Source organism: Cryptotermes secundus, unplaced genomic scaffold (genome assembly GCF_002891405.2).
Source record: "Cryptotermes secundus unplaced genomic scaffold, Csec_1.0 scaffold400, whole genome shotgun sequence".
Taxonomy (NCBI): Eukaryota; Metazoa; Arthropoda; class Insecta; order Blattodea; family Kalotermitidae; genus Cryptotermes; species Cryptotermes secundus.
Genome location: NW_019723908.1, coordinates 2,765,896 through 2,789,261, shown reverse-complemented (window position 1 = coordinate 2,789,261; position 23,366 = coordinate 2,765,896). Strand labels below are relative to the sequence as shown.

General features: G+C 42.6%; 1 protein-coding gene across 2 annotated transcripts in view; it reads right to left on the bottom strand.

The window, feature by feature from the left end:
• Nucleotides 1-4,425: 4,425 nt before the first annotated feature.
• Nucleotides 4,426-23,366, bottom strand: part of LOC111862063 — a 40,305-nt gene continuing 21,364 nt past the window's right edge. Inside the window, exons 1-3 of one of the 2 annotated variants that reach the window (XM_033750544.1) lie at nt 18,531-18,550; nt 13,822-13,963; nt 4,426-6,982 (exon numbers count right to left, since the gene is read on the bottom strand). In XM_033750544.1, coding sequence (XP_033606435.1) covers nt 5,289-6,982; nt 13,822-13,960 — 1,833 coding nt within the window. In that variant the 5' untranslated portion in view covers nt 13,961-13,963; nt 18,531-18,550 and the 3' untranslated portion in view covers nt 4,426-5,288. Of the gene's footprint in view, nt 6,983-13,821; nt 13,964-18,530; nt 18,551-23,366 lie in introns of those variants that run through there. The other variant, XM_023847136.2, reaches the window with a different exon arrangement.

Sequence of the window (23,366 nt, the reverse complement as noted above, 5' to 3'; positions counted from 1 at the left end):
CCAGCTTTCTGTTATATTGCAGCAAACAGATATACGCATTAAGCTCCTATAGTTGACACGCGACCAAACAGCAACCACGTAGCACTTTTTATAGATTCTGGTAAGCATGGACACTGTCAGTTTCTTTCTTCTACACATACCTACCATTGTTGTGAAAATGAGGACAAGGCATCAAATTCATTCATTGTTAGGACCAATAATCGTGTCACTGATTAACGTCTGAATTTGTGACCGTTCAATTAATGTGTCGTTTGTTGAAATTTACTCTGTAATTTGAGAGGCCATTTATTTTTTAATATTGTACGACAACTGAGTCTCGGTATATTATAATATTTTACAAATCCCTACCATAAAGAATGATAGAATAAAAGCTATGTACAATATATTTCAGGTACATGGTACAGAAATCAGAAAAACAGATCAGTATGATTAGGCCATTGTTGACATATTTAACTGACACGATGAAATGAGCTTTCGAGAACAAAATAACATGTGTAACACTTGGTAACTTAAACAGAAGCTATTTGATTGATTCATATTATAGGCTCTGTAATCATGTAATTATTTATATACAGGTAATATCTAGGGAAATACAGTACAATTTTTTTTTTTCGATTTTCACTTGCAAATCATAGAGAGTAGTATTAATACATGTGTACATATGTCATATAAAGTTCAAGAGATGTAGACCCAAGAAATTTATAAATTTCTTTTACCAAATATTTGAATTAAATTCTGCACTCTAGAATCTAGACAGTATATGCAGCAGAGCATAGTGAAATCTAAACATCTAAATCCTTTGCATCAGACACGTGAGTTATGATAGCATCGCCCTTAATACAATTTAGAGCACTACTGCTTGATAAGACGTAATTTAAGAACGTTAAGAAATGCGTAAATATATTTCCACATACGAGCAAACTATTCTAAAATAAAACTAACAAAATCTTTTGAAGCTTTTCTGAAAATACGCCAATAAATTAGTGAGCATATATTTTACATTGACATTTCATCAGAGCCATACTTAAAATTACGAATTTGTTGCTATCTTACCTGTATACACTAATAAACAAATAAATAAATAAATAAAAAGATTATATTCAAATTATTTTACTAATATTTAAGTCAGTAAACCCATAACATTTATAAATCTTACATTAAAAATAATTTAAATGTTCTATATTAAGTGACGCTTCATAATATTATGGTCGAAAATTACTCATCAGTAGTCATTCGATTTCTTGTATAGATGCAGGGTATTTCTGAAAAAAAAATGGTAGTTGCTCAGCTGGTCAAGGAAGCCGGACATTCATCACAGTGGTCACAGATTTGGCAATTCAGTTGATTTGAAGTAGTAGGAAATATGAAGCGCCGTGTAGTCTAACAGAAAACTTACCAACATTTCGTAAGAGTCTACTGCTTCCGTCTTCAGTGTCAAATAGTAAACCAAGGAAGCAAGGAGCAATTTTTCACTACTTGCTTGCATCCTTGGCTTATTCTTTGACCCTGAAGGAGGACAGTCTTCTAGTGCTCCCAAATTATTTCATCATTTTAAGTTTTAGAACTGAAATTTGATGTAGGCTGTATTTCTAATCTAATTCCCTCCGCGTGCTGCACATAACGCCAATCTCATCCTCCATGGTATGGTAGCCCAGTAGTAGGCTTATTACGCTGAGTGCAAATTGTGAATATATAACTAACTCTAGTCTCCTGTTTCTTGGGAAATTTTAAAAATAACTCGTACTTCACTTTTATTCCAAAAATACATATTTCATTAACAGAATACATTTACAGCCCTTCAGTATAATCAGCATTCTGCCTCAGAGGGCTGTGACAAGGTATTGAAGTCATGATCAGCAGGCCTGTGCTTATTGGTACGTCAGACAGCTCAGGGTTTAGTTTTACTTTTAGGCTAAAACCATTAAGTTATTTAACACAACTAACAAACATTAAGTNTTTCTTCATAGTCACCGCCGTGAAAGCCTCAAATCGTACAAGAATTCCCCGAATTTAACCTACTCTTAATCTCTTCATAAATGCATTTTTCATTTGTTATTGTCGTTCCCAGACATTTGAACTTCGCCACATATCGCCAGTCTCACATATCACTTTACATACGAGTTTCAGGCTACGAACTGTGCAATTGTACACTGCAGAAGCATTCTTTCTGCCTGTACTTGAGCCTTGCCTCTTCATGCCTTGTTGTAGTTGCTGCCTGGTATTTATGTTGGTTAAGTAACTACTTAAATTAGCACCTAGTAACAGTAACATATTTCCTACTTTTTGTAGTAGGGAGGCGTATAATGGGTACAGTCTCATTGAAAAGCCATGGAACAGACTACTCTTTGAGTTTATTTACGGCATATTTTTGCAGACGATCCAGCAAATCCTGAAGTTCAAATGGCAAAAGACGGAGAGAGTGTAAAGACGTGTTGTGCAAAAGGAAACAGGTTTATAAGTTTGCAAAGATGCGAGAGTACATCTACCCTGAATTGTCTTGTACTGCAATGCTAAGGATGCCTTGAAGGCCAGAGGGTTATTAGCGAACAGTAGATTTTTTATTGCTATTAACTCACTGTAGTTTTCAGCAAGATATCCCCCCCCCTTTTAATTCGCTTAGTGGGGGGGAGGGAGTCCAGCTGGGTCCACTCGGCACGGCGGCCACTGATTGGGCTACTGTAACCTGCCCCGGGTGATTATGATGATGGAGCAATTGGTGGAATGAAGATTGGCAGGGGAAACCGAAGTACTCAGAGAAAACCCGCCCAAGCACCACTTTGTACACCACAAATCCCACTTGATCAGACCCGGGATCGAACCCGGGCCGCCGCGGTGGGAAGCCAGCGACTAACCGCTTGAGTTATGTCGTAGCCAAGATATTCCCTTACTCTTGATACATTTCACTTTGGAAACTTGGACAGAAAGCATACAGTGCAGTCGGTCTAGCTCTCTCTATGGGACAGTTGGGACTACTGTGCAATTATCTGACGTCCCCCCCCCCACAATAATATGACATCCGTAATTTTGTTGTGGATTTTGTGAGTCGAGAGAAGTCTGTAAGGATAGTAGAGGATTATCTTGCATTACATCGTTTTATTCGTACCTTGTTACATTTTTAGACCTGTAAGACTTCTCCAACTTCAAATGGAAAAGTAATTTAGATATGTTTATTAGAAAAGAGAATTTTGTTTTATTTGTGTGATATCAAAACATTTTCATAACGTTTCCTAATAAATAAAAGATAAAGTAAAAGTATCCGTGTAACAGGCCGTGGAGACTCATAGGTTTGTGAGATGTTGAGGTTGCCACATTTTCTAGACAATTCGCTAACAGATGGCGGCGAAGTCAGCCTTACGCACCGGCCGCCCTTTACCCCCAGGAAGATTCCTGGTACTCATTTCTGTTAGAGGCTGAGTCGACCCCAGGGCCATAGTGCGGCTGGAAGGGTTAGCTCAATTGAAAAATCCAATGATCTCATCGGGAATCAAACCCACGAACTTGTATTATAGAGCCTCAACCAACTACGTTACCGTGTCCGCCGCAAGTGGTTTGGTGCACATTTTTTCTTGTGAGATTCTCCGGCCCACGGTTACTTCGAAATAATCTCTGACGCCACGCTAAAAAAGAATTGCTCATCTTTGATCTCTGAGCTGGTCTGTACTTGGTTTAAAAAGTAAGAAGTAAAATAAAGGTATCCCTGGGCCGCGCCATAGCTCAAGCGGTTAGTCGCTGGCTTCCCACAGCGGCGGCCCGGGTTCGATCCCGGGTGTGGTCAAGTGGGATTTGTGATAGACAAAGTGCCGCTGGGGCAGGTTTTCTCCGAGTACTTCGGTTTCCCCTGCCAATCTTCATTCCACCAATTGCTCCACTATCACCCTCACCTATCATTTGGGGCTGGTACAATAGGCCAGAAGTGGCCGCAGTGCAAGGGATTTAGTCCCACCCCACTAGCAATAAAAAAAAGTATCCCTGTAACAGGCCGTAGAGGCCCATAGGGTTGTGAGATGTTGAGGCTCCCACATTTTGTAGACAATCTGCTCACAGATGGCGGCAAGGTTGTCAGCCTTACACGCCGGTCGCCCTTTACCCCCAAGAATATATCGAGAATATTCCTGGTACTCATTTCAGTTAGAGGCTGAGTCAACCACAGGGCCGTAGTGCGGCTGCAAGGATATATATATATATACAGGGTGTCCCAGGAGGAATGTGCCAAACTTCGGGAGGGTGTTCCTTATGTTAAAGTATGCCGATATAACCCAAAACACCTATGTCCAAAGTTGAACGGTTACGGAGATAATGGCCCAAGAAAAGTGTGGTCTTCTGGCAGGTCCAAGCACTGTACCTCGCTGTACCTCTCAGCTGAGAGCCCTTATCTATGTTTGTCCTTGAGTGCGATGATACTCCCTAGCNTGGGGCTAACAACTCGTCACCGTAAAAAATAAGCCTGTTGCGAAAATCATATCACACTAAATAAGAAAAATTAATAGAACAAATTTTAACATATAAATAGGGTCTTATAAAATTATGGGTTTAAAGCAATAAATATTTAATATACATCATAAATATTCACTCCCTATAAATACTGCCAGTATTTGTAACGAAAGTTGTATACTGGGCACTCTCTTGCAATGACTGAACACTTCGTCTATATGGGCTGGAATAAAATTCTTCCAACCCCGGAGACTGTATCTATTACGAGTTAATTTGAATTGCTGACGTCGCCTCATAATGAAGTTTTTGGAATCATAAAACGGCAGATATTCCGTTATTATCAATAGATATAAGTGGACAGGATTGTTTCTTTAATCATAGTATCCGGACTAAAAAGCAACATTGCTGTTTGTAGGTTATGCCTTAGGATGTGTTCTCTGTCCACTCTGAGCTCTATTCTCCTGGCCGTGGTCAAAGTGTGAGTTCACAGCGTACACTGGAGCATTCACTCGCAGGATATCTGTCTTTCTACCTGCGAAAGGATGGTATTGAAAATAATGGCTGGTAGAGGAGACTGACAGCTTAACGAATATTTCTAACACGGTGACATTGTGGGGCTTGTTACTCCTGACAAAGTTTTGTTAGATTTATGGAGTAATCCACACTAAATCCCTATGGTCTCGAACTCGAGACCTTCTGCATGGGTCTGCTGGTCCCCTACACTCATTAGCGCAATAGTGTAACAGTTTCATTGTCGGATGCTGAGAAATAGTTTCTGCAGTTAAACACGTCAGCACTCTTCAAGCTGTGCAAGCAACTGAAGAATCCGATTACGGGGGCGCTGTAAGTGTGCTCCGTTAGCAGACCCCTGACTTTTGTCCTCTCCGGAACTCTCCGATAAGTTCTTCAGCAGTATCATAGCGAAGTGGGCTGATATCAGCCAAATTCATCAGTCGATTTTTCTCTGTGGGAATTCCATCTTTGTCAGTGAAAGGCCAGGCTTTTGTTGCAGCGTGTCTAAGATTAAAATCTTCTGTTTTGTTATTATCTGCGCTGGTTTTCGTTAAGAATTCAAAATTATCTTGAACTTGTAGGTATGCAGCTTCTGTTTTCCCTGAATTAATGATGTGGTCTTCATCTGGTCCGTTCCCAGTATAATCTTGTAGTGCTTTACCGACCCTGTCATTGCTATGCTCATCACCGCCCTGTTGATTAATATCGTTACTTTCTTGTATTGGAATACCGTGATAAGAATTCTGCTGTTTAATGGCCCCGTATGTTTTAACTTTAGAATGCCCTTGTATGATGAGATACATCGGACCTCGTAGTGGTTCTACCGGTTGCTTGTAGTGCGAAAACAGTGGGTCTGTTGTCAGAGGAGAAGCCGTTGTCATTGCTGCAGTACTCGTCGCTGTTGTTGTCACCAGGTTTGAACTCCATTGCGAGTGTTGTTGGTGTGTGGGGACGTTTACGTTGTTACCGTCGTTGAAATGTATCTCCGTTGATGGTATCACTTCAAAGTTTGGCGAAGGATTCTGGACAGTTGTAGCACTGAATGATCCATGGTGAAGGTTACCGGAAGGATATTTATCGTGTTTAGCAGGTGTCGACACCTTCCAGGGCATCTGACTGCTAGCTGCTGCCAGGGTTGCTAGCTGAGTCTTTCCTTCCTCCCACTCGAGCGTGGCTAAAATGGATGATTGCTGGTGCACAAGATTGGAATGTGTAACAGAAGGGTGTGCTCTTGACGGGGCTTGTGTCGTTATCTTATTTATTTCTGCCACTTTAAGCAGTTTTTGGGTGTCTGACATACTTGTAAAAGAATTTGCTATTTGCAGAGGTGGAGGCATCAGCATTGTGTAGGGGGGTCTCGGTTGTTGGTTCTCTTCTTTATGAATATGCAATTCCGTTTGGAAATCGGGAGTCTCGAAAGATGGTTTGAGCTGTTTCTTTTCCGTATGGTCCTTCGCTGATGGCTCTGATGACTCAATTGTTGTTCTATGGTTCTCTTTCTGATAGGGCTTTTCAGCTAGAGGGTGGCTTTCATGTGGTCTTTCTTTCGGGCGATTCTTCTGCTGGTATGACGAGTGGTACGGAGAGATGTAATGAACGGATGCTGCACCCTTTGGCTCCTGTGAAGCTGTAGATGAAGGTCGTTTAAGGTAGTGGTGGTGGTAGATGTAGTGCTGATTTCGATGCTGTGTGGAAAATGTTGGTCCATCTACAAATTTAAGAAAGATAGGATCGTATATGTCTCTCCTGGAGTTCGCTGACGAATTATCTGTCTCTCTATGAAAGCCACTGGGTCTCTTGTGAGATACTAGGCTGACTTCCGGTTCTTTCGAAGCGTGTCCAATAGTCGGAATCGGTGGATCTGGAGTCCGAGATGATGGCTCGATCCAGTAATGGACTCTTTCCAGAACTGGAGGTACATAATCGTAAGTTGGGTCATTCTTCAGTGGGTCCCCTCGTCCGAGCGGCGTCCACTCGTCATATTCCATCCGAGGAGAGAACAGTCCACGAGAGTCCTTGACACTGCCCAACACCTGTTCTGTGGATGAAACAATCAAGTTAAACGTCAGGAACTTACAGTAACAAGCATTTCTTTATTTAGCGCCTTCGCAACGAAAAGATGCAATAATGCACCGCTTATAGCTTAACCATGTTTTTCTGTCTGTCCTCGTGTAAGAACTTCTGAAGGGGTTTTCACGAAATCTGGTATTAGGAGTTTTTTATAAAATCTTTTACAGTTATTTGTATCTGATTTCGGCAATAACATGGACGCTATAGGAGACCTACGTGATTGTCTGTGCTCGGCATGGCGCGTCTTACTAAATATTTATCTGGGTAAAAATTGTTTGGCACAAAATTGTGGAGAAAAATGAAACACATATTTCATATTCAATACAATTTTTCCTTGAAGTCCTACGGTTTTCGGGATGGTTAAACAAGGAGGATTTTTCTGCCCGTATCTCGTAACTCGAAAACTGAATATCTAGAAGCAGCAACAGCGCGTCATAACCATCTGTTTCTACAGAACTTTACTCGCATTAGTTTGCAGTAATATCCGAAAGTCGCGGTGTTTTGGTTAGCGCTTCTGTTTCACATTAGTTATGTCTTAGGTTTTCACCTCGGTTCGGAGACCGAAACTTGCAGTTGTTCTTCGTTCTATTTTATCTCGAGGCGGATTAGAGAATTGTGCCTTCAAATAGCTACCAATGTCTCCTATCAAATCCTTACCTACTTGCCATACGTTTCTGGGCTTCACCATAGTAGTGGTCTCTTGTAGATAGATACAAGATTTTTCGAAGGAACATACTCCTGCCATTATCCAGGACTGGAGTGACAAAGCTCTGCCCCAGTGGGCTTAGTGCCCGGCATCCTCGTCCTACCCACGTCAAACCTTATGACGGGGACATGTTCCTCCAAAGCGTTGAAGTCACACGTACTGCACTGTGTCACAACCCAGAAGCCCATTATCCGAACACAAACAGTAGGTCCTAACGCTCTTGGGATACAACGATGCTTGCCGGCTGTACGGGGTCCTTTCGGAAAGTTCATCGAACACATCGTTTCATTTCACAGATTCATACAAAAACTAACTAAAGTAAAAAGTAAAAGTAAAATCATCCATGTAACAGGCCGTGGTGGCCCATAGGGTTGTGAGATGTTGAGGTTCCCACATTTTCTAGACAATCGGCTCATAGATGGCGGAATGGTTGGCCGCCCTTTACCCCCAAGAATATTCCAAGAATATTCCTGGTACTCATTTCTGTTAGAGGCTGAGTCGACCTCAGGGCCATAGTGCAGCTGGAAGGATTAGGTCAATTGAAAAAACAAAACAAAACAAAAAAAAAAACTAAAACTCCGTGGCCTGTAGCCCGCAAGCGAACTATACCGACCGAGCGACCGCAGAACATAAGCCCTTTTAATATACGAGTAAATATGTTTTTCCTTTATTAGCACATCTTTTAAATTGTAATGTCTTCTTAAAAGAGATACTTTGTTTGCAGAAGTCTGGGGGGGGGGCTTAGGAATTGAACACACAACCCCACCCCTGTACACAAAGGCCTGGCGTTGTTCCTAAAGCCACGTCAGTGTTTCGGGTATAAGTAGGACAAACAGAGAATAAGACAAACAGTCTCTGTTTGTCAACCTGGTCCGACAGTGTCGGCAATCTGTTTTCCGTCGATTCGATCTCATCTACTCTTGAATGGAACCGAGCTAATGAAGTCTTTCTTCCGTGAGATGACTGTAGTACCACAAAGCAACGTAGCGGTTCTCTCGTGACTGTGAGATGGGAGGGGAAGGCACAAACTAGGCGTACGTAGCAGCAGGCCTGGTTTCACACTACATTTTTCATCCTGACGCGCTCGCAGAAGGAACAATACCACTCGATCTACACTTATTTCATTTATTTATGGTCTATGTAATGACGAATTCAATATGCCAAGACTATACAGCATCGAATAATGAAGTTAGCCGACCACAGTGGCCGTGCGGTCTAAGACACGAATTGTCTTCGCCCGCCCAAACACTGGGATCTTGGGTTCGAATCCCACTCAAGGCTGTTTTTCTGTGTTTGTGTTATTCTGTGTAGGTAACGGCCTTGTGACAGGCTGATTCCCCAACCAAGAAGCCCTACCAACTGTCTACAACATTCAAAATTTCGTAATTAATTGTGAAATGAGAATAGGCCAATGAGTCCTTACAGCCTCCCCTCCCAAACGCCCCACAGCAGACACCCTACCTGACGTTTTACCCTACATTTATACATGGTTTGTTTAGCTAAAGCAGACAGGTTAGCTCAGCTCTCTTGCCGTATCGTGAAGATTTTTGTTTTTCAATTAGCATGTAGAAGCTCGAAGATTGTTTTATACGTACGTGAAACTTGGTCTCTCATTCTGTCCGGAGGAGGGGGGGGGGGAGGCATAGATTGGGATGTCAGAGAACAGGATGCTGAAGAGAATATGTAAATATGAAAAGCGGGAATAACCGGAAACTAGAATAAAGTGCGCAGTGTACTTTTTGGTGATCACCCCACGAAGTATGAGATGGGTGGCAGGTAAATATAATGACCTAAATGTCTCACTGTGTAACTAAACAGTGCTTTGTTTGCATTTACTATCTCTCCTATGCGTTGTACCTGCCCTGCCCATCTCCTTGTTTCTTAATTTTATCGCCCTAAAATTGTATTTGGCCGGTCACGGTAGCCGAGCGGTCTAAGTCATGCACTGTCGTCGCTCGCTCGGAAGAAAGGATCGTGGGTTCGAATCCCACTCAGGGCATGGATGTTTGTGTGCGTTTTTCTGTGTTTGTCTACAGGTAGAGGCCTTGCGACGAGCTGATCACTCGCCCAAGGAGTCCTACCGTATGTGTAAGATCTAGTAAACCGAAGTGAAACGGAGAGTTTCATGGAGGTAGGGCTAGGCCCAAATGAGGGCTGTAGTGCCAATGAAAAAAAAAATTGTATTTGGTGAATAACGAGTCTACAAAGCGTAAGGTTCACTATTATGCAGTTTTCTTCAGTCTCCTCAGCTCTCGGTTCTCAGACAATTTAATCAGAATTATTTCTCTAGGCAGAGAGACCAAGTTTCACACCCACAGGAAACGGAAAGATTACAGTTTGGATTATTTGAAAGTTTACGTTTGTAGATGTAGCCGGGATAGCACAGTTAGTATAGCGACTGGCTACGCCCTGGACGACCGAGGGGTCGGGGTTCCGAGTCCCGGTAAGCTAAAGAATTTTCTTTTTTCCCCGTCGTCCAGACCGGCCCTCGGGTCCACCCAGTCTCCTATTCAATGGGTACCGGGGGCCCTTTCCCCGGGGTAAAGTGGCCCGTGCGTGAAGCTGACCACTCACCTCCAACTAGTGAAGAGGTTAAGAAAATGTGGATCTATACATCCACTCCCCCATACGCCTTCATGGCGTAGTGCATTTTTTTATTGCTAGTGGGGTGGGACTAAGTCCCTTGTACTGCGGCCACTTCTGGCCTATTGTACCAGCCACAGATGATAGGTGAGGGTGATTGTGGAGCAATTGGTGAAATGAAGCTTGGCAGGGGAAACCGAAGTACTCGGAGAAAACCTGCCCCAGCGCCACTTTGTCCACCACAAATCCCACTTGACCAGACCCCCGGAATCGAACCCGGGCCGCCGCAGTGGGAAGCCAGCGACTAACCGCTTGAGCTATGGCGGGGCCGTATGGCGTAGTGCTTAGTTAAGTAACTTTACCTTTGCCTTACGTTTATAGATAGAATACAGGAAGACGAGAGATAGATTTTGTAGTGAGCATTAGTAAGCATTCTCTCAAATTTATCCTGCTCCTAATTTATTCGTCAATGCACTTATAATTCATTACCATTTGTTCCACAATTTTTAGTTTTGCCACAGTACTGAAGGATTCATTAACCTTCTGTGTGCTCTGGTTTTGTCCGCATTTGCTTCTTGCCTAGCCTCCTCATTGCTCGTAGTTCCTAACAGAACGACTGTGCTTCCTTTGTAATTACGAGCAGTATTTGTTTTCGCCGAATAAATTAACATCTACAACAAAGAACAGAAGCTGATTTTATCTCATTCGTTTACATCCACACCCAATTTTGTATTTTCTTCACTGTGTATTATCAGATGCGCAGTAGTGTGCGTGTGGCTATAGACGGGGTTTGGATTGGTGAATGGATTTATTAACTACTTATACACACGACTTGAATAAAAGCAATTACAGTACCATCGCTAAACTACACAGTTCACAAGTCAACACAGCACCCGCCAAGCCTTTTCCAGCCTGCTGTGTCGTCACAAGCCGTTCCCTGTCAGGCTCTCACAGCTCGAAGCGCTCAGGTCCTGTCTTCACAGCCTCCCGTGCAGAACTCAACTGAACTCAAGTTAAAGTCAAAGTCACATTGCGACGGGCGGTCAGTCAGTCAGTTTCTCTTATACACAGTGGGTAGGACTCCTTGGACGGAGTATCAGGCTGTCGCTAGGCCGCTACCTACACAGGGCAATACAAACGCAGAATAGACGTAGACAAACATTCATGCCTCGAGTAGGATTCGAACCCATAACCCCAGTGTTCGTGCGAGCGAAAACATTTCATGACTTAGACCGCGCGGCCACTGCGATCGGCCATTATTATGAATAATATTTCTTAATTTCCACAGTTGTGTTGGATGTCAGGACCGAACTCAGTCATCATAAACCACATATACGGAAGGGCTCGTGGTCTATGTTTGCATCCGCCTGGTCAAAGAGATCTTACCTGGAATTCGAAGGTTTGTGTAGGCGTTTGTGTGTTTTAGATCCCTCATATTTGGTGAGAATCTCCTCTTGCGGTAGATATTTCTTGGCCTTAAGAAGTATATTTATTAAAGTTTCCTGAATATGTAACCCTTCATCTTCGTCCTAATACATTTCTTTTAAGCTAAACAATTTCTAGGGTTTTGTGATACCACGATCCTAGAATACGCGATAAATCCACCAAATTCTCCATCATCATAATCACCCAGGGCAGGCTACAATAGGCCAATCAGTGGCTGCCGTGCCGAGTGGACCCAGTAGGATTCCAGCTACCACTAAGCGAAATGAAACTTGGAGGGGGGGGGGGTTCGCGACCCACAGATAAACTATGTCTTAAGACATAACTTGCTATCACAATATTTTGCCTTAACCATCTGTCTAAATACAAAATTGGTCTACACAAAATATTCGTAGGATTGTGAAAACATCTAAAATTTCGTGACGATTGTATATTAATACAATGACATTATGCATCTCCCTGTATCTACTTAAAACAACGTTCCAGAGACTGGACTCTGCCTGCTTCCTCAGATAAAAGCCTACTAAGTTGGTCTCAGTCAATAGCGGTACTCCCTATTTCTGGCTCAAGAGGAACAAAAACAAAACAAAAAAATGAACTCCGTGGCTTTAGTCCTCAAGCGATCTATACCGACCTAGCGACCGCCACTTGTCAGCGAAGTTAGTGCGACACCCCCATCCGCTAAAGTTGGCTCGAGAAGAACAAAAACAAAAAATAAACTCCATGGCTTTGGTCCTCAAGCGAACTATACCGACCGAGAGACCGCCACTCGTCAGCGAAGTTAGTGCGACACCCCCATCCGCTAAAGTTGGCTCGAGAAGAACAAAAAAAAATAAAATAAAATAAACTCCGTGGCTTTAGTCCTCAAGCGAACTATACCGACCGAGAGACCGCCACTTGTCAGCGAAATTAGTGCGACACCCTCTATCCGCTACAGTTGGCTCGAGAGGAATGAGAGACCAGGGTCCCGACGAGAACATCTGATTTGACTGTAGATCTGCGTAAAGAGGAGCTTCATGCTATAAACTCTTCGTCACGTGTTGCTGAAGGTAAATGTATTCCTGTACTTATTCATGTGATTAGGCGCTGTGCCATGAAGGCACAAGGGGAAGTAGTCGGCACTAGTTAGTGGTTATGGTCAACTTCACGACCATGACGCTTCCCCCCTCCGGGAACAGAGCCCTTTGGATAGGAGAGTGGGCGTGTTCCAGCCCCGTCCTGGACTCTTTGGAGAAGAGAAAAATCTCTTGTCCCTCCCAGCAATCAAACCCCGGTCGTCTACCCAATAGCCTAACTGCTAGGCCGATTGAGTTACCCCGGCCAATGAATTTGAGGAGAATGATATGGGCCGAACACGTGTGAAAAATGTTATAACTACATCCGGAATTCTAGTACGAAAATCTGACGAGAGGATAGAATTCGTGAGAACTCGGTGTTGATGAAAATGTAAAACTAAAATGGATCTCAGAGAACCGTGATATGAGGATGTAGATTAGATTTATCTGGCTCAGGGTGCCGTCTCTTGAACGTAACAATAACTAGGTTCCATGAATGGCCATGAAATGAATAACTGTAGCAGTAGGAGGTAATATCAGCAACTAACTCCAGCGAGCTAACCTAATCACATCACAGATGTGATATCGTCAGAAAAAGAAAATGTTTTATTCTATCTCATTAAATATTTCATATATACAGGTGTTTCCAAGTAAAGTTACAGAGCCTAATGAGACCTGGCCCATAGTTTATATCGTACACCAATCTTACAGGATGAACCGGGTTTCGGAAACCCTAGACGTACGCAGCAGGTTCAGTCAAGACGCTCGTAATATTCTCGCAGAATATGCGGTGTCAAGTTACAGAAAACAGCAATATTCAAAACGATAGATATTGATTTGAGCTTCGTGTAAATTATGGCTTCTTTTCCCCTATACAAACAGCAATTAAATTTTATTCACAGTTTGTAAATTCCCTAAAACTAAATTTAATCGAAATCGGTTCAGTACTTTCAGAGTAGGAACATGTTGACAGACAGAAGAACACAGATCGTCGTATATGGGAACCAAAATGAAAGTTACCTGGGCGGGCCTCTTGGTCGGACTCTTCCGTAGTGTTGGCGGTGGTGAAAGATACGGAAGGATTCAAGAGGGAAGCCAACATGGCGACGTGTACCATCAGTCGCGTGACAACATGATGGCTGATAGCGGCACGCATCATCTCCTGAAACAAAGGGTCCGTAAATCATTTAAGGTACTTAACCCACCGACCTGGCTTGTATGTACGTTATGCATTATTTCTAAATATGTAGGCTTAGAGTGTGTTTGCTCAAGGCACAGTGTAAATATAACCTGCGCATGGCAGACATATCGTACCACTTAATGGCTGCCACAGACAGATGAAAGAAGCGAGGGAAGAAGAAAGCAAGGCAGGATGGTGTAGAGGAAGAGAAGAAGAAAGGTAAAATGGGAGGAATAACGGGAGACGAAGTGGCAAGGAAGAAGGAAACCGAAAATAGCGCGAAAGCAGGATTAAAAGCAGAAACATAGGAACAAGGAAATGAACAGAGTGAGGAAGAATGAAATAGAGGAAGAAAAAGAATGGGGGTAAGGAACAAGAAAGTGTAGACCAAAGAAGGAAAGAAATAAACAACTAATAAAATGGAAAAAGAGCAAAGGAAGCAAGGAAGAAACTAAGAATTAAAGAACAGAAAACAGGAAGAAATTAGGAAGAACAAAGAATTTAAGGGAGAAAGACAGAAATAAAGAGTACAGAAGAAATAAATAAGGAAATAATGTAAGACAAGAAGGAAGAAGACATAAATAAAATGTAGAATACAGAACGTGAAGTATAAGAAGAAAGAACTGTAGGACGGCAAAGAAAGGTTGAAGAATTAAGCAAAGAAGAGGGGAAGAGATTGAAAGTGAAGGGACAAAAGGGAGCACGAAAGAGACGATCAACAAAATAGGGAAAATCATTCGGTATGACGCGGGTAACCGTCCCATGCACTACAGCTACTGAGGTGTTTGCTGTCAACTGCACGCGGTTACTCGCTATGGCTAAACGTATGTGTGCTGTGGGTCGCCGTGTTTCGGTCACTGAAATGAGCGGCTGCTACAGGCTGGAAAGCCAGAAAGGGCCTCTTTAAACAAACCCGGGGGCCCATCCAGCGTATTCCTAAGAATCTTCCTTTGTGAAAAAAGCGACCGGAACGCTTAGCTAGCTACTCCCCCCCCCCTTAGTGCCACGGTAAGGAGTGGGTGGAGCTTTGCTTTCATTCATTTTTAATTCTTCAAGTTGTGGTGTTTGGGGTAGGGGCAAATTAACTTCTATTTTATGGGAAATATTACATCATTTAGATTCCAGTTCGAAGCTTTTTCATCCATGGAGTAAAGAGTCATAACCAGGCCCCGGATTTTGATGACGTCATCTTTTTTTCCTTGTGTCCTATGCGATACTCTTAAATATATAAATCTCGGATATGAGCTGCTGGTTACCGAAATGTAAATTTTATAGGTAATTTTTTGGTAAATTTTTGGACTTTTAAGGGTCTTTCTTGTCATTTTTGGCCATTTTATGGAATTTTTCTTCATATGTTTTCTGAAATGTCAATAACATGGAAGCGAAGTGTTCTTTCTTTTCTCCTTTAGGTTATTTTTCTGGATTTTTCGGTCATTTTATAGGTCACTTTTTAAATATTTCCAGGTCATCAAAACCCGGGTCCTGGTCATAACAGTGTTTTATGGTTCCAATTGATTTTTGGTTTATATTATGGATGCTTCTGCAATTAAGTAGCTAATATCGTATCGAACGTTACAATGAATTCGAAAGAATGCCAAAGGAAGCCGTCATAGACTCCCAGCACTTTTGCCTCAAGAAACAGAGGGAAACCATGAAGACTGTTAGCAAGGACAGCCGTTCCCTGAGCCCAGATTCGAACTGCTGACCACTTAAATTCGACAGCTGGTTTACTGTGATGTCAGTCAGGCAGAATAGGAGAAGTTTGGTCGGAAATTCAACATGGATGGCTGTTGAGCATGACATGGTACTATATGTTTAAATGACCCCCCATTGTCTTAATGTTTATAAGGGGAAGGGGGGGTGAGGGTCTTCATTCGGCTCCTTATTATAATTGGTTTTAAATATAGGCTATAATGTTCTATGATGTGCTGCGTCTTGTCAAGCAGAGATCTTGATAACAACAAAATGAAATACAAGTACAATAATTTGTGAACAACGTACTCCAGTCACGACTACGCGTGACATGATTCTATTATTTTTTTCCTATTCGCTGTTCCTGTGTTCTTTTATTTCATTTCATAATCTATATATCTGTTACTGTGCTTTTTGTTCTATGCTGTTGCGCATCGGTTGGTATCCGAAAGGATTTGCAGGTCACGTAATCTGTTCTGTACTAGAAAGAGCCACCCCGAAGAAGGCGACCGGGGTTTCAGAATTGTGCCATCTTTTCAGACCCGAAATGCACAAGCAAGAGGTGTAGGTTTTGTGTCTGTCACTATAAGGCTGTTCTTTTTCTATACTCTTGCATTTTGTTTAGTGATTTATCTCAAAATATAAGCATTTTTAAGTCACGTAATTGGGATACGTGCTAGCGTAGTTAGTTGAGGCACTATGCTGGAAGCCGGAAGGTAGCGTGTTTGATTCACGATGAGGTCATTACATTTTTCAAGTGAATTAATCCTTCCAGCCTCACTACGGATTGGAGAGATACCACGGAAAATCTTAGTCATGCTTGTCGATCCCCGGGGGACAGAATTGAACCCGGGACCTCACGCATAAATGTGGCATTGGTAACAACTACATAACGACGCTTCTTAATAAGATATTTTGTGTATAGACATTTATATATTGGGAACTGTATATTGTTCTGTCATGAAACATCGCGTGCGGTTACACCGTGACGACAAATAAGAAAAGAGAGCTCTAACTACCGTTTTTTATATTAAATTTATATTAATTACTGTTTCATTTTTGTCTCTCATCCTCTGTTTTATGTTCTTCTCTAAATTCTTCCGCTAATTACCGAACTTTACCTCTCCCTTCGACTCCCACTATTACTATTATGCCCGTATGTTCAATTAATTAATTCATTAAGGTGGCCACCCATCGTATTCTCTTAGATGCGATAAAATCTTTTTGGGAAACGGTTCATGACGACATTGTTTCGTATGTTGGAGGTTGTCTTCAGGATTTCAGCAGAAACTGCGTTCTTCGGCAAGACCAGTTCTGTGGCCACTTTCTTTTATCGGAAGATGGACGCGGCATATTCCACCGAAACGTTGCTACAACACTACAGATATCACAATGCAGAAGACTACAATCTGGACTACACGAATTGACTACGTACATATGGAGAATCGAATTAGTAGAACCAGTTTTGTAACGAAACTACAGAAGAGTCAACAGAAGTCAAAGCCACGTTGCAACCGACGGTCGGTCGGTCGGTCGGTCGGTCCGTCGGTCAGTCAGTCAGTCGGTTTGCAACCGACGGTGTCAATCTGTCAGTCAGTCGGTCAGTCAGTCAGTCAGTCTGCCCGCCCTAGTATTGAGACCCTTCTGGGGCTCATGACCAGATATTTGTAAATGTTACGACAGTTACGATTTTGTCCGTCTGACGCGTCCTCTCTGACGAGAGGACGAGTCTGCATTTGTCAGTCACAGCAGTAACAAGTCAGTTGTCACTATGTACATAATATTTACAGTCTGCATGTTATTACATGGTATAAAATGAGTATGTATATGCAATATATACAAGACCTCTGTCAGACCACTCTCAGGAGAGATCATGCCCAGTCCTTAGAAGCTCAAGCTATAACGGCAGTCTAGTCACTTGAACGGTCGTATGCTTATATTTTAAGTGTTGGGCCTCGACTTGTCATGATTTTGTATGACTTCTGTTTGCTGCCTGCATATACAAGTACGTACGATGTTGGAAAGCCGTGTACAATCTCCATGTAATTTTCCTATCGAAGATTACCTCTAGATATTTTACGCTATATACAAATGGAATGTTCCGTCCATTCACTGCTATGGGTTATTTAATGATGCTGTTTGAACTGCATGCATTCCAATCCAGAAGGTATCACTTTCCGCAGAGGTGAACTGGTCGAAGCGTGAAACTAACCAGTCACCTCCTGTGTCTAGCAACTTCAACTTTGTTTCCCGCTTGTGAAATTTAAAAACTCATTTAAAGAAATTCATACATGCCAAAATGTAATCCTAGACATCACGTTATACGAGCTTTTATGCTATTGGGCATATGCAATATGAGTTAGGTCTTCAGGAGTAACTGCATAGCAACAAATCTTTCCCTTCTCCATAGCGTCCAGAACGGCCTTGAGACCCGCCCATCCTTCTATCAATTGGGCACCGGGGGCTCTTTCCCTGGGGTTGAAGCGGCAAGCCCCCTATCCAATGACTCCCGGGGGGTAAAGCGGTCGTGGCATGAAGTTGATCACTCACCTCCAGCTAGTGCCGAGGTCAAGAAAACATCCAGTCCCCCACACGCCTTCTTGGATTAGTGCTTAATTAGTTAATCACGTGGATAACTTAACCTTACTTATAATAAGTACACGTCGAGGTCACGCAAAGTGGCACTGAATGCATTTCCATTCTTTCTCAGTAGGTTCTAAGTTTATTTCTCATAACACCACGTGCAAGCAAGCGCCACATAATCTATCCATCTTACTTTCTTGCTGGCCTGTATATCTACTCCTTGTAAGCATTGGCACCTGATGACGTCACTCCCACTAGTGGCACTTACACTCACTTATGGCCCTTTTGTTTAAATTCGTTCCGCGAGGTTAAAGTTGTGTTCTGTAGAGCTGTTATCCGGCTTCCACCTGTTTGATATTCATGCGAGACCCTAGGTCCTAATGGATGTCTTCAATCCTGGCTCAGCTTCTTCTGAGGCTAAGAGCAAACAGTGGTCCAGGTCTGTTCATGACACAACTTGATATACTGAAGACTGCTTCGATCCTACCAGCTTGAAGCACGTGCTGCAGTCATTATTAGCCATCATTTGTTTCTGTAGTTTTATGAAGCATTTGTCACGGTAGTCGAGCTGTCTAAGGCATGCATTGTTTTCGCTCGCTCGGAAGCCGGGATCGTGGGTTCGTATCCCACACAAGGCATAGATGTTTGGTGTTTGTGTTATCCTATGTTTAGGTAGAGGACTTGTGACGAGCTGATCACTCGCCAAGGAGTACTTACTTACTTACTTACCCATGGAGCTGAGCCCTTCTGGAGGATCCGCCAATTCTGCAGCTACTCAAGAATTTCCCAGCATTTTATGGAACCCGAAGGTTCATTACCGTGTTCACAAAAGCCCTCCACTGGTCTCTATCCTGATCCAGATCAATCCAATCAATACCATCCCATCCTATCTCTCTAAGCTCGATTTTAATATTGTCCACCAACCTAAGCCTTGGTCTTCAGAGTGGTGTCTTTCCTTCTGGCTTTCCCATTAATATCCTATACGCATTCCTCGTCTCCCCCATTCGTGCTACATGCCCTGCCCACCTCATCCTCCTTGACTTGATCATTCTGATTATACTTGGAGAAGAGTACAAGTTATGAAGCTCCTCATTATGCACTTTTCTCCAACCTCGTGTCACTTCATCTTTCTTCGGTCCAAATATTCTCCTCAACACCTTCTTCTCAAACACCCTCAGCCTATGTTCCTTCCTTAATGTCAGAGACCAAGTTTCACACCCATACCGAACCACAGGCAAAATTATAGTTTTGTATATTCTAATTTATATGTTTTTGGACAGCAGACGGGAAGAAAAAAGGTTCTGGACTGAATGGTAGCAAGCATTACCCGAGTTCGATCTCCTCTTAATTTCCTCCTGAATCAGGTTTCGATCTGTTATCGTTGTTCCCAGATATCTGAATTGTGCCACATTTTCAAAACATCCGTTTCCTATCTTTATATCATGATTTTGCCCTGCATTTTGGTGACGAGACAGCAACATATACTTAGTTTTCTCAGTGTTTACTTCTAGACCAACCTCTTTACTTGAGTTAATTAAAGTTTGTGTGTTTTTCTTTATCACCCAGTAGATTCACATCATCGGCATAGGCCAACAGCTGATGTGTCCCGTTTAATTTCAGTCCCACCTGGTTTCCCTGGACCTTCCTAATGGAATATTCTAAAGCAAAGTTGAAAAGGAGTGGTGATAAAGCATCTCCTTGTTTTAGACCATTCTGGATAGGAAATTTATCAGACAAATGTTTACCTACACGGACTTTACTATACGTTTCGTTTAATCACATTTTAATCAACCTAACTAGTTTCATGGGTATCCCGAACTCTATCAGAATATTGTACAATACTTCGCTCCTAACTGAATCATAGGCTTTCTTGAAGTCTATGAATAGCTGATGTACTGTCTCATCGTACTCCCATTTTTTCTCCAATATGACGAGGAATGCGTATAGGTTATTGGTGGGAAAGCAAGAAGGAAAGAGACCACTGGGAAGACCAAGGCGCAGGTGGGTGGACAATATTAAAATGGATCTTAGAGAGATAGGATGGGATGGTGTTGATTGGATTGATCTGGCTCATAATAGGGACCAGTGGATGTCTCTTATGAACACGGTAATGAACCTTCGGGTTCCATAAAATGCTGGGAAATTCTTGAGTAGCTGTAGAATTTGCGGCTCCTCCAGAAGGGCTCAGCTCCATGAGTAGGTAAGTAAGTACCTAGAACAGCATGGGACCAATACGTAACATAAATCTATGGATAAACATTGTACATAATTTGAAATATTTTGTGTTTTGCTCTTAACTGTTACTAATTAATTAAGCACTATGCCATGAAGGCATATGGGGGAATAGATATATAGATCCACATTTTCCTGACTTCGGAACTAGTTGGGGGGTGAGTGGTCGGTATAGCGACTGACTACGGGCTGGACGACGGAGGGCTCGCAGTTCGAGTCCCGGTAATGCCAAGTCTCTCCTCTCCAAGTCGTCCAGACCTGCTCTGGGATCCACACAACACCCTATCCAGTGGGTCCCGGGCCGGTCGGCCTTTACCCCAAGGAAAATTCCTGGTATTCATTTCTGTTAGAGGCTGAGTCAACTCCAGGGCCATAGTGCGGTTGGAAGGATTAGGTCAAATGAAAAATCCAGCGGCTTCATCGGGAATCGAACCCGCGACATTCCGGCTTGTGGCATAGTACCTCAACCAACTACGCTACCGCGTGCCCCAAATACAATAACAACAATAACAGTTAATAAGGAATGAACAGGTCGCTGAGGCAAACATTTGGACGTAAGATGGAGGAAGTGACGGGACAGTGCATAAAATTATGTAATGGCTGACGCCATTTCTTCCTTTTATGTCGTTTCTTTTTCTTTTATTTGTTATTTATTCTTACTTTCTTTTCTCTCTTCGTTTCTTCCCTTCGATCCTTTATATTTATTTCGTGTCGTGTTTTGTTTATCTTCCATCCATTCTTGAATGACTGCATGTATGAGGGGTAGGCCTCCTCGGCCCTTGCACCGCGACCTGCAGTGGTTTATTGTGCTTTCCGTCCATTTTTACTCTTATCCTTCCAAACGATAATTACACTACAGCACCAGACCCTCACCCTGTTGCCCCCCTACCCAACACACTACCAATCCTGCCTCCCAGAGTAAACAGATCCTACGCAGACGTAACCAGAGGTCAGAACGACAACAGCCAAAACATAACGCTAAGCAAATTTTTAGAAGAATTCAAACAGATGTTTCATGAACTTATACAGCAAAAGAATAACGGTGTTATTTATATGGACGACTGTTGGTTTCTTTTTCCTTAATGTAAAGGTAATATGAACGGACTTACTTTCATTTATCTTTATTCTCCATTTCTTGAACCAATCCTGGAGGGTATCGAGATGTTGTTGTAGATGTACTGTGGCTAGCTCCAGGCTTTTATTGTATGACATGTAATAGTCTTTAGCGAAACCATTAACCTATAGAATGTACGTAATTCTGATTGTTAATAAATAAGTTCCAAAAAAAAAAATTTCGGCCTAGTCCCTCTGCCGATGCAACTTGATGGCGCTATTTTGCTGTGCGTGATGCCGCCCTCCAGGCGATCGCTCAGTAATTATCATGTCCGAATACATGGAGACAGCAGAATTCTCGTTAATTGGTACTGAGGGCGGTACCAAGTGCTCGGTTCCACAAGCTGTAGCTGTTACGTCCGGACCGTCGTCAGTTGCTTTTTTATGCCCCATTTTGAAGCCCATAAACCTTGATTTGGTGCATTGTCACATGTCACGTTTAGAATTACCAGAGCGAGGACAGTGTACACCAAGTGTCACGTAACTTCGAACAAGGCCAAGAGTAACCTTGAATGCGCAGAAGAAAAATTTCAGACAAGGGAGTGGGTTCGAGAGTGTGAGAAGTGACAGGCGGCCGGTTGTTTGTACGCCCTCGAACCCACCCCCTTGTCTGAAATTTTTCTTCTGCGCATTCAAGGTTACTCTTGGTCTTGTTCGAAGTTACGTGACACTTTCTTTAATACCATCGTAAATGCATTTACAATACCGCCATATTTTCAAATGTTTCCTGTCACGGCAGGACGCCGGCAAACCCTGTCCCACTTTTTCACAGCTTGGATGCTGCTGTGTTTCGAACCCAGATTAGTGTCTGCTCATGCAATAGGAAGCAGCGAGACGTCAAACCCTGCTTCATTATCTCGACGGGTTGTGCTCGCGATTCCCTTTCCAGTTTTCGATGCTTTGATACTTATCATATTTCTTCATGCTTGTTACACATTTTTTTTTATTTCTCCAATTTATTATACAATCTATCCAGCTATTTGTTACACATAGAATTACTGGATTTTTGGACTTTTTCTATCGTCCGGAATTCTAGGTAATAGAGGACACTACGTTTCGGAAACTGGATCTGTTTCCATCTTCCATCACTGAATTAGCTCTTTTTAAGGGGTCCAGCTGAGTAGGTGTCTTTCTTTCTCACCTGAAGACGGAAACAGATCCAGTTTCCGAAACGTCGTGTTCTCTATTACCTAGAATTCCGGACGATAGAAAAAGTCCAAAAACCCAGTAATTCTGTGTGTCATCCACCATCATCAGAACCCTTTAGAATCACCTTGTTACTCTTGTTTACAGGATGTCCGTTGTTGATTATAGAATATTAATTTTTGTGTGAATGCCGTCACTTATAGCTCGGTCCAAAACTGATGTTAACCTAATTTACTTATAAAACGACAATGCGAATCACATTGCATATATATATATATAGAGAGAGAGAGATTGAGAGAGGGAGGGAGGAGAGTCTGAAGGCTCCCAGAGCCGTCTTATGAGTCCCGTGGGACTCGGAACCAAGAATCGCTGTGCTAGCGAGGGCCAGCAGCAATTTAACAGTAGAATCCTTTCCTCCCGGCCAAGAGAAGGCCCCAATCTAAAACACATGAAAATCTGGCAAGAACAAAGAAATTGACTGAGGCTGGCGAGGACCAACAGCAATTTACTCTTCGTGGTCGTGACTGAAGCGATAGTTGCCTTCCAGAGAATTGCAGTGAAACTCAAAAACTCGGAAATGAAATTTTTGTTCTTTTTTTTTTTCCTTGTCTTTTCTTTG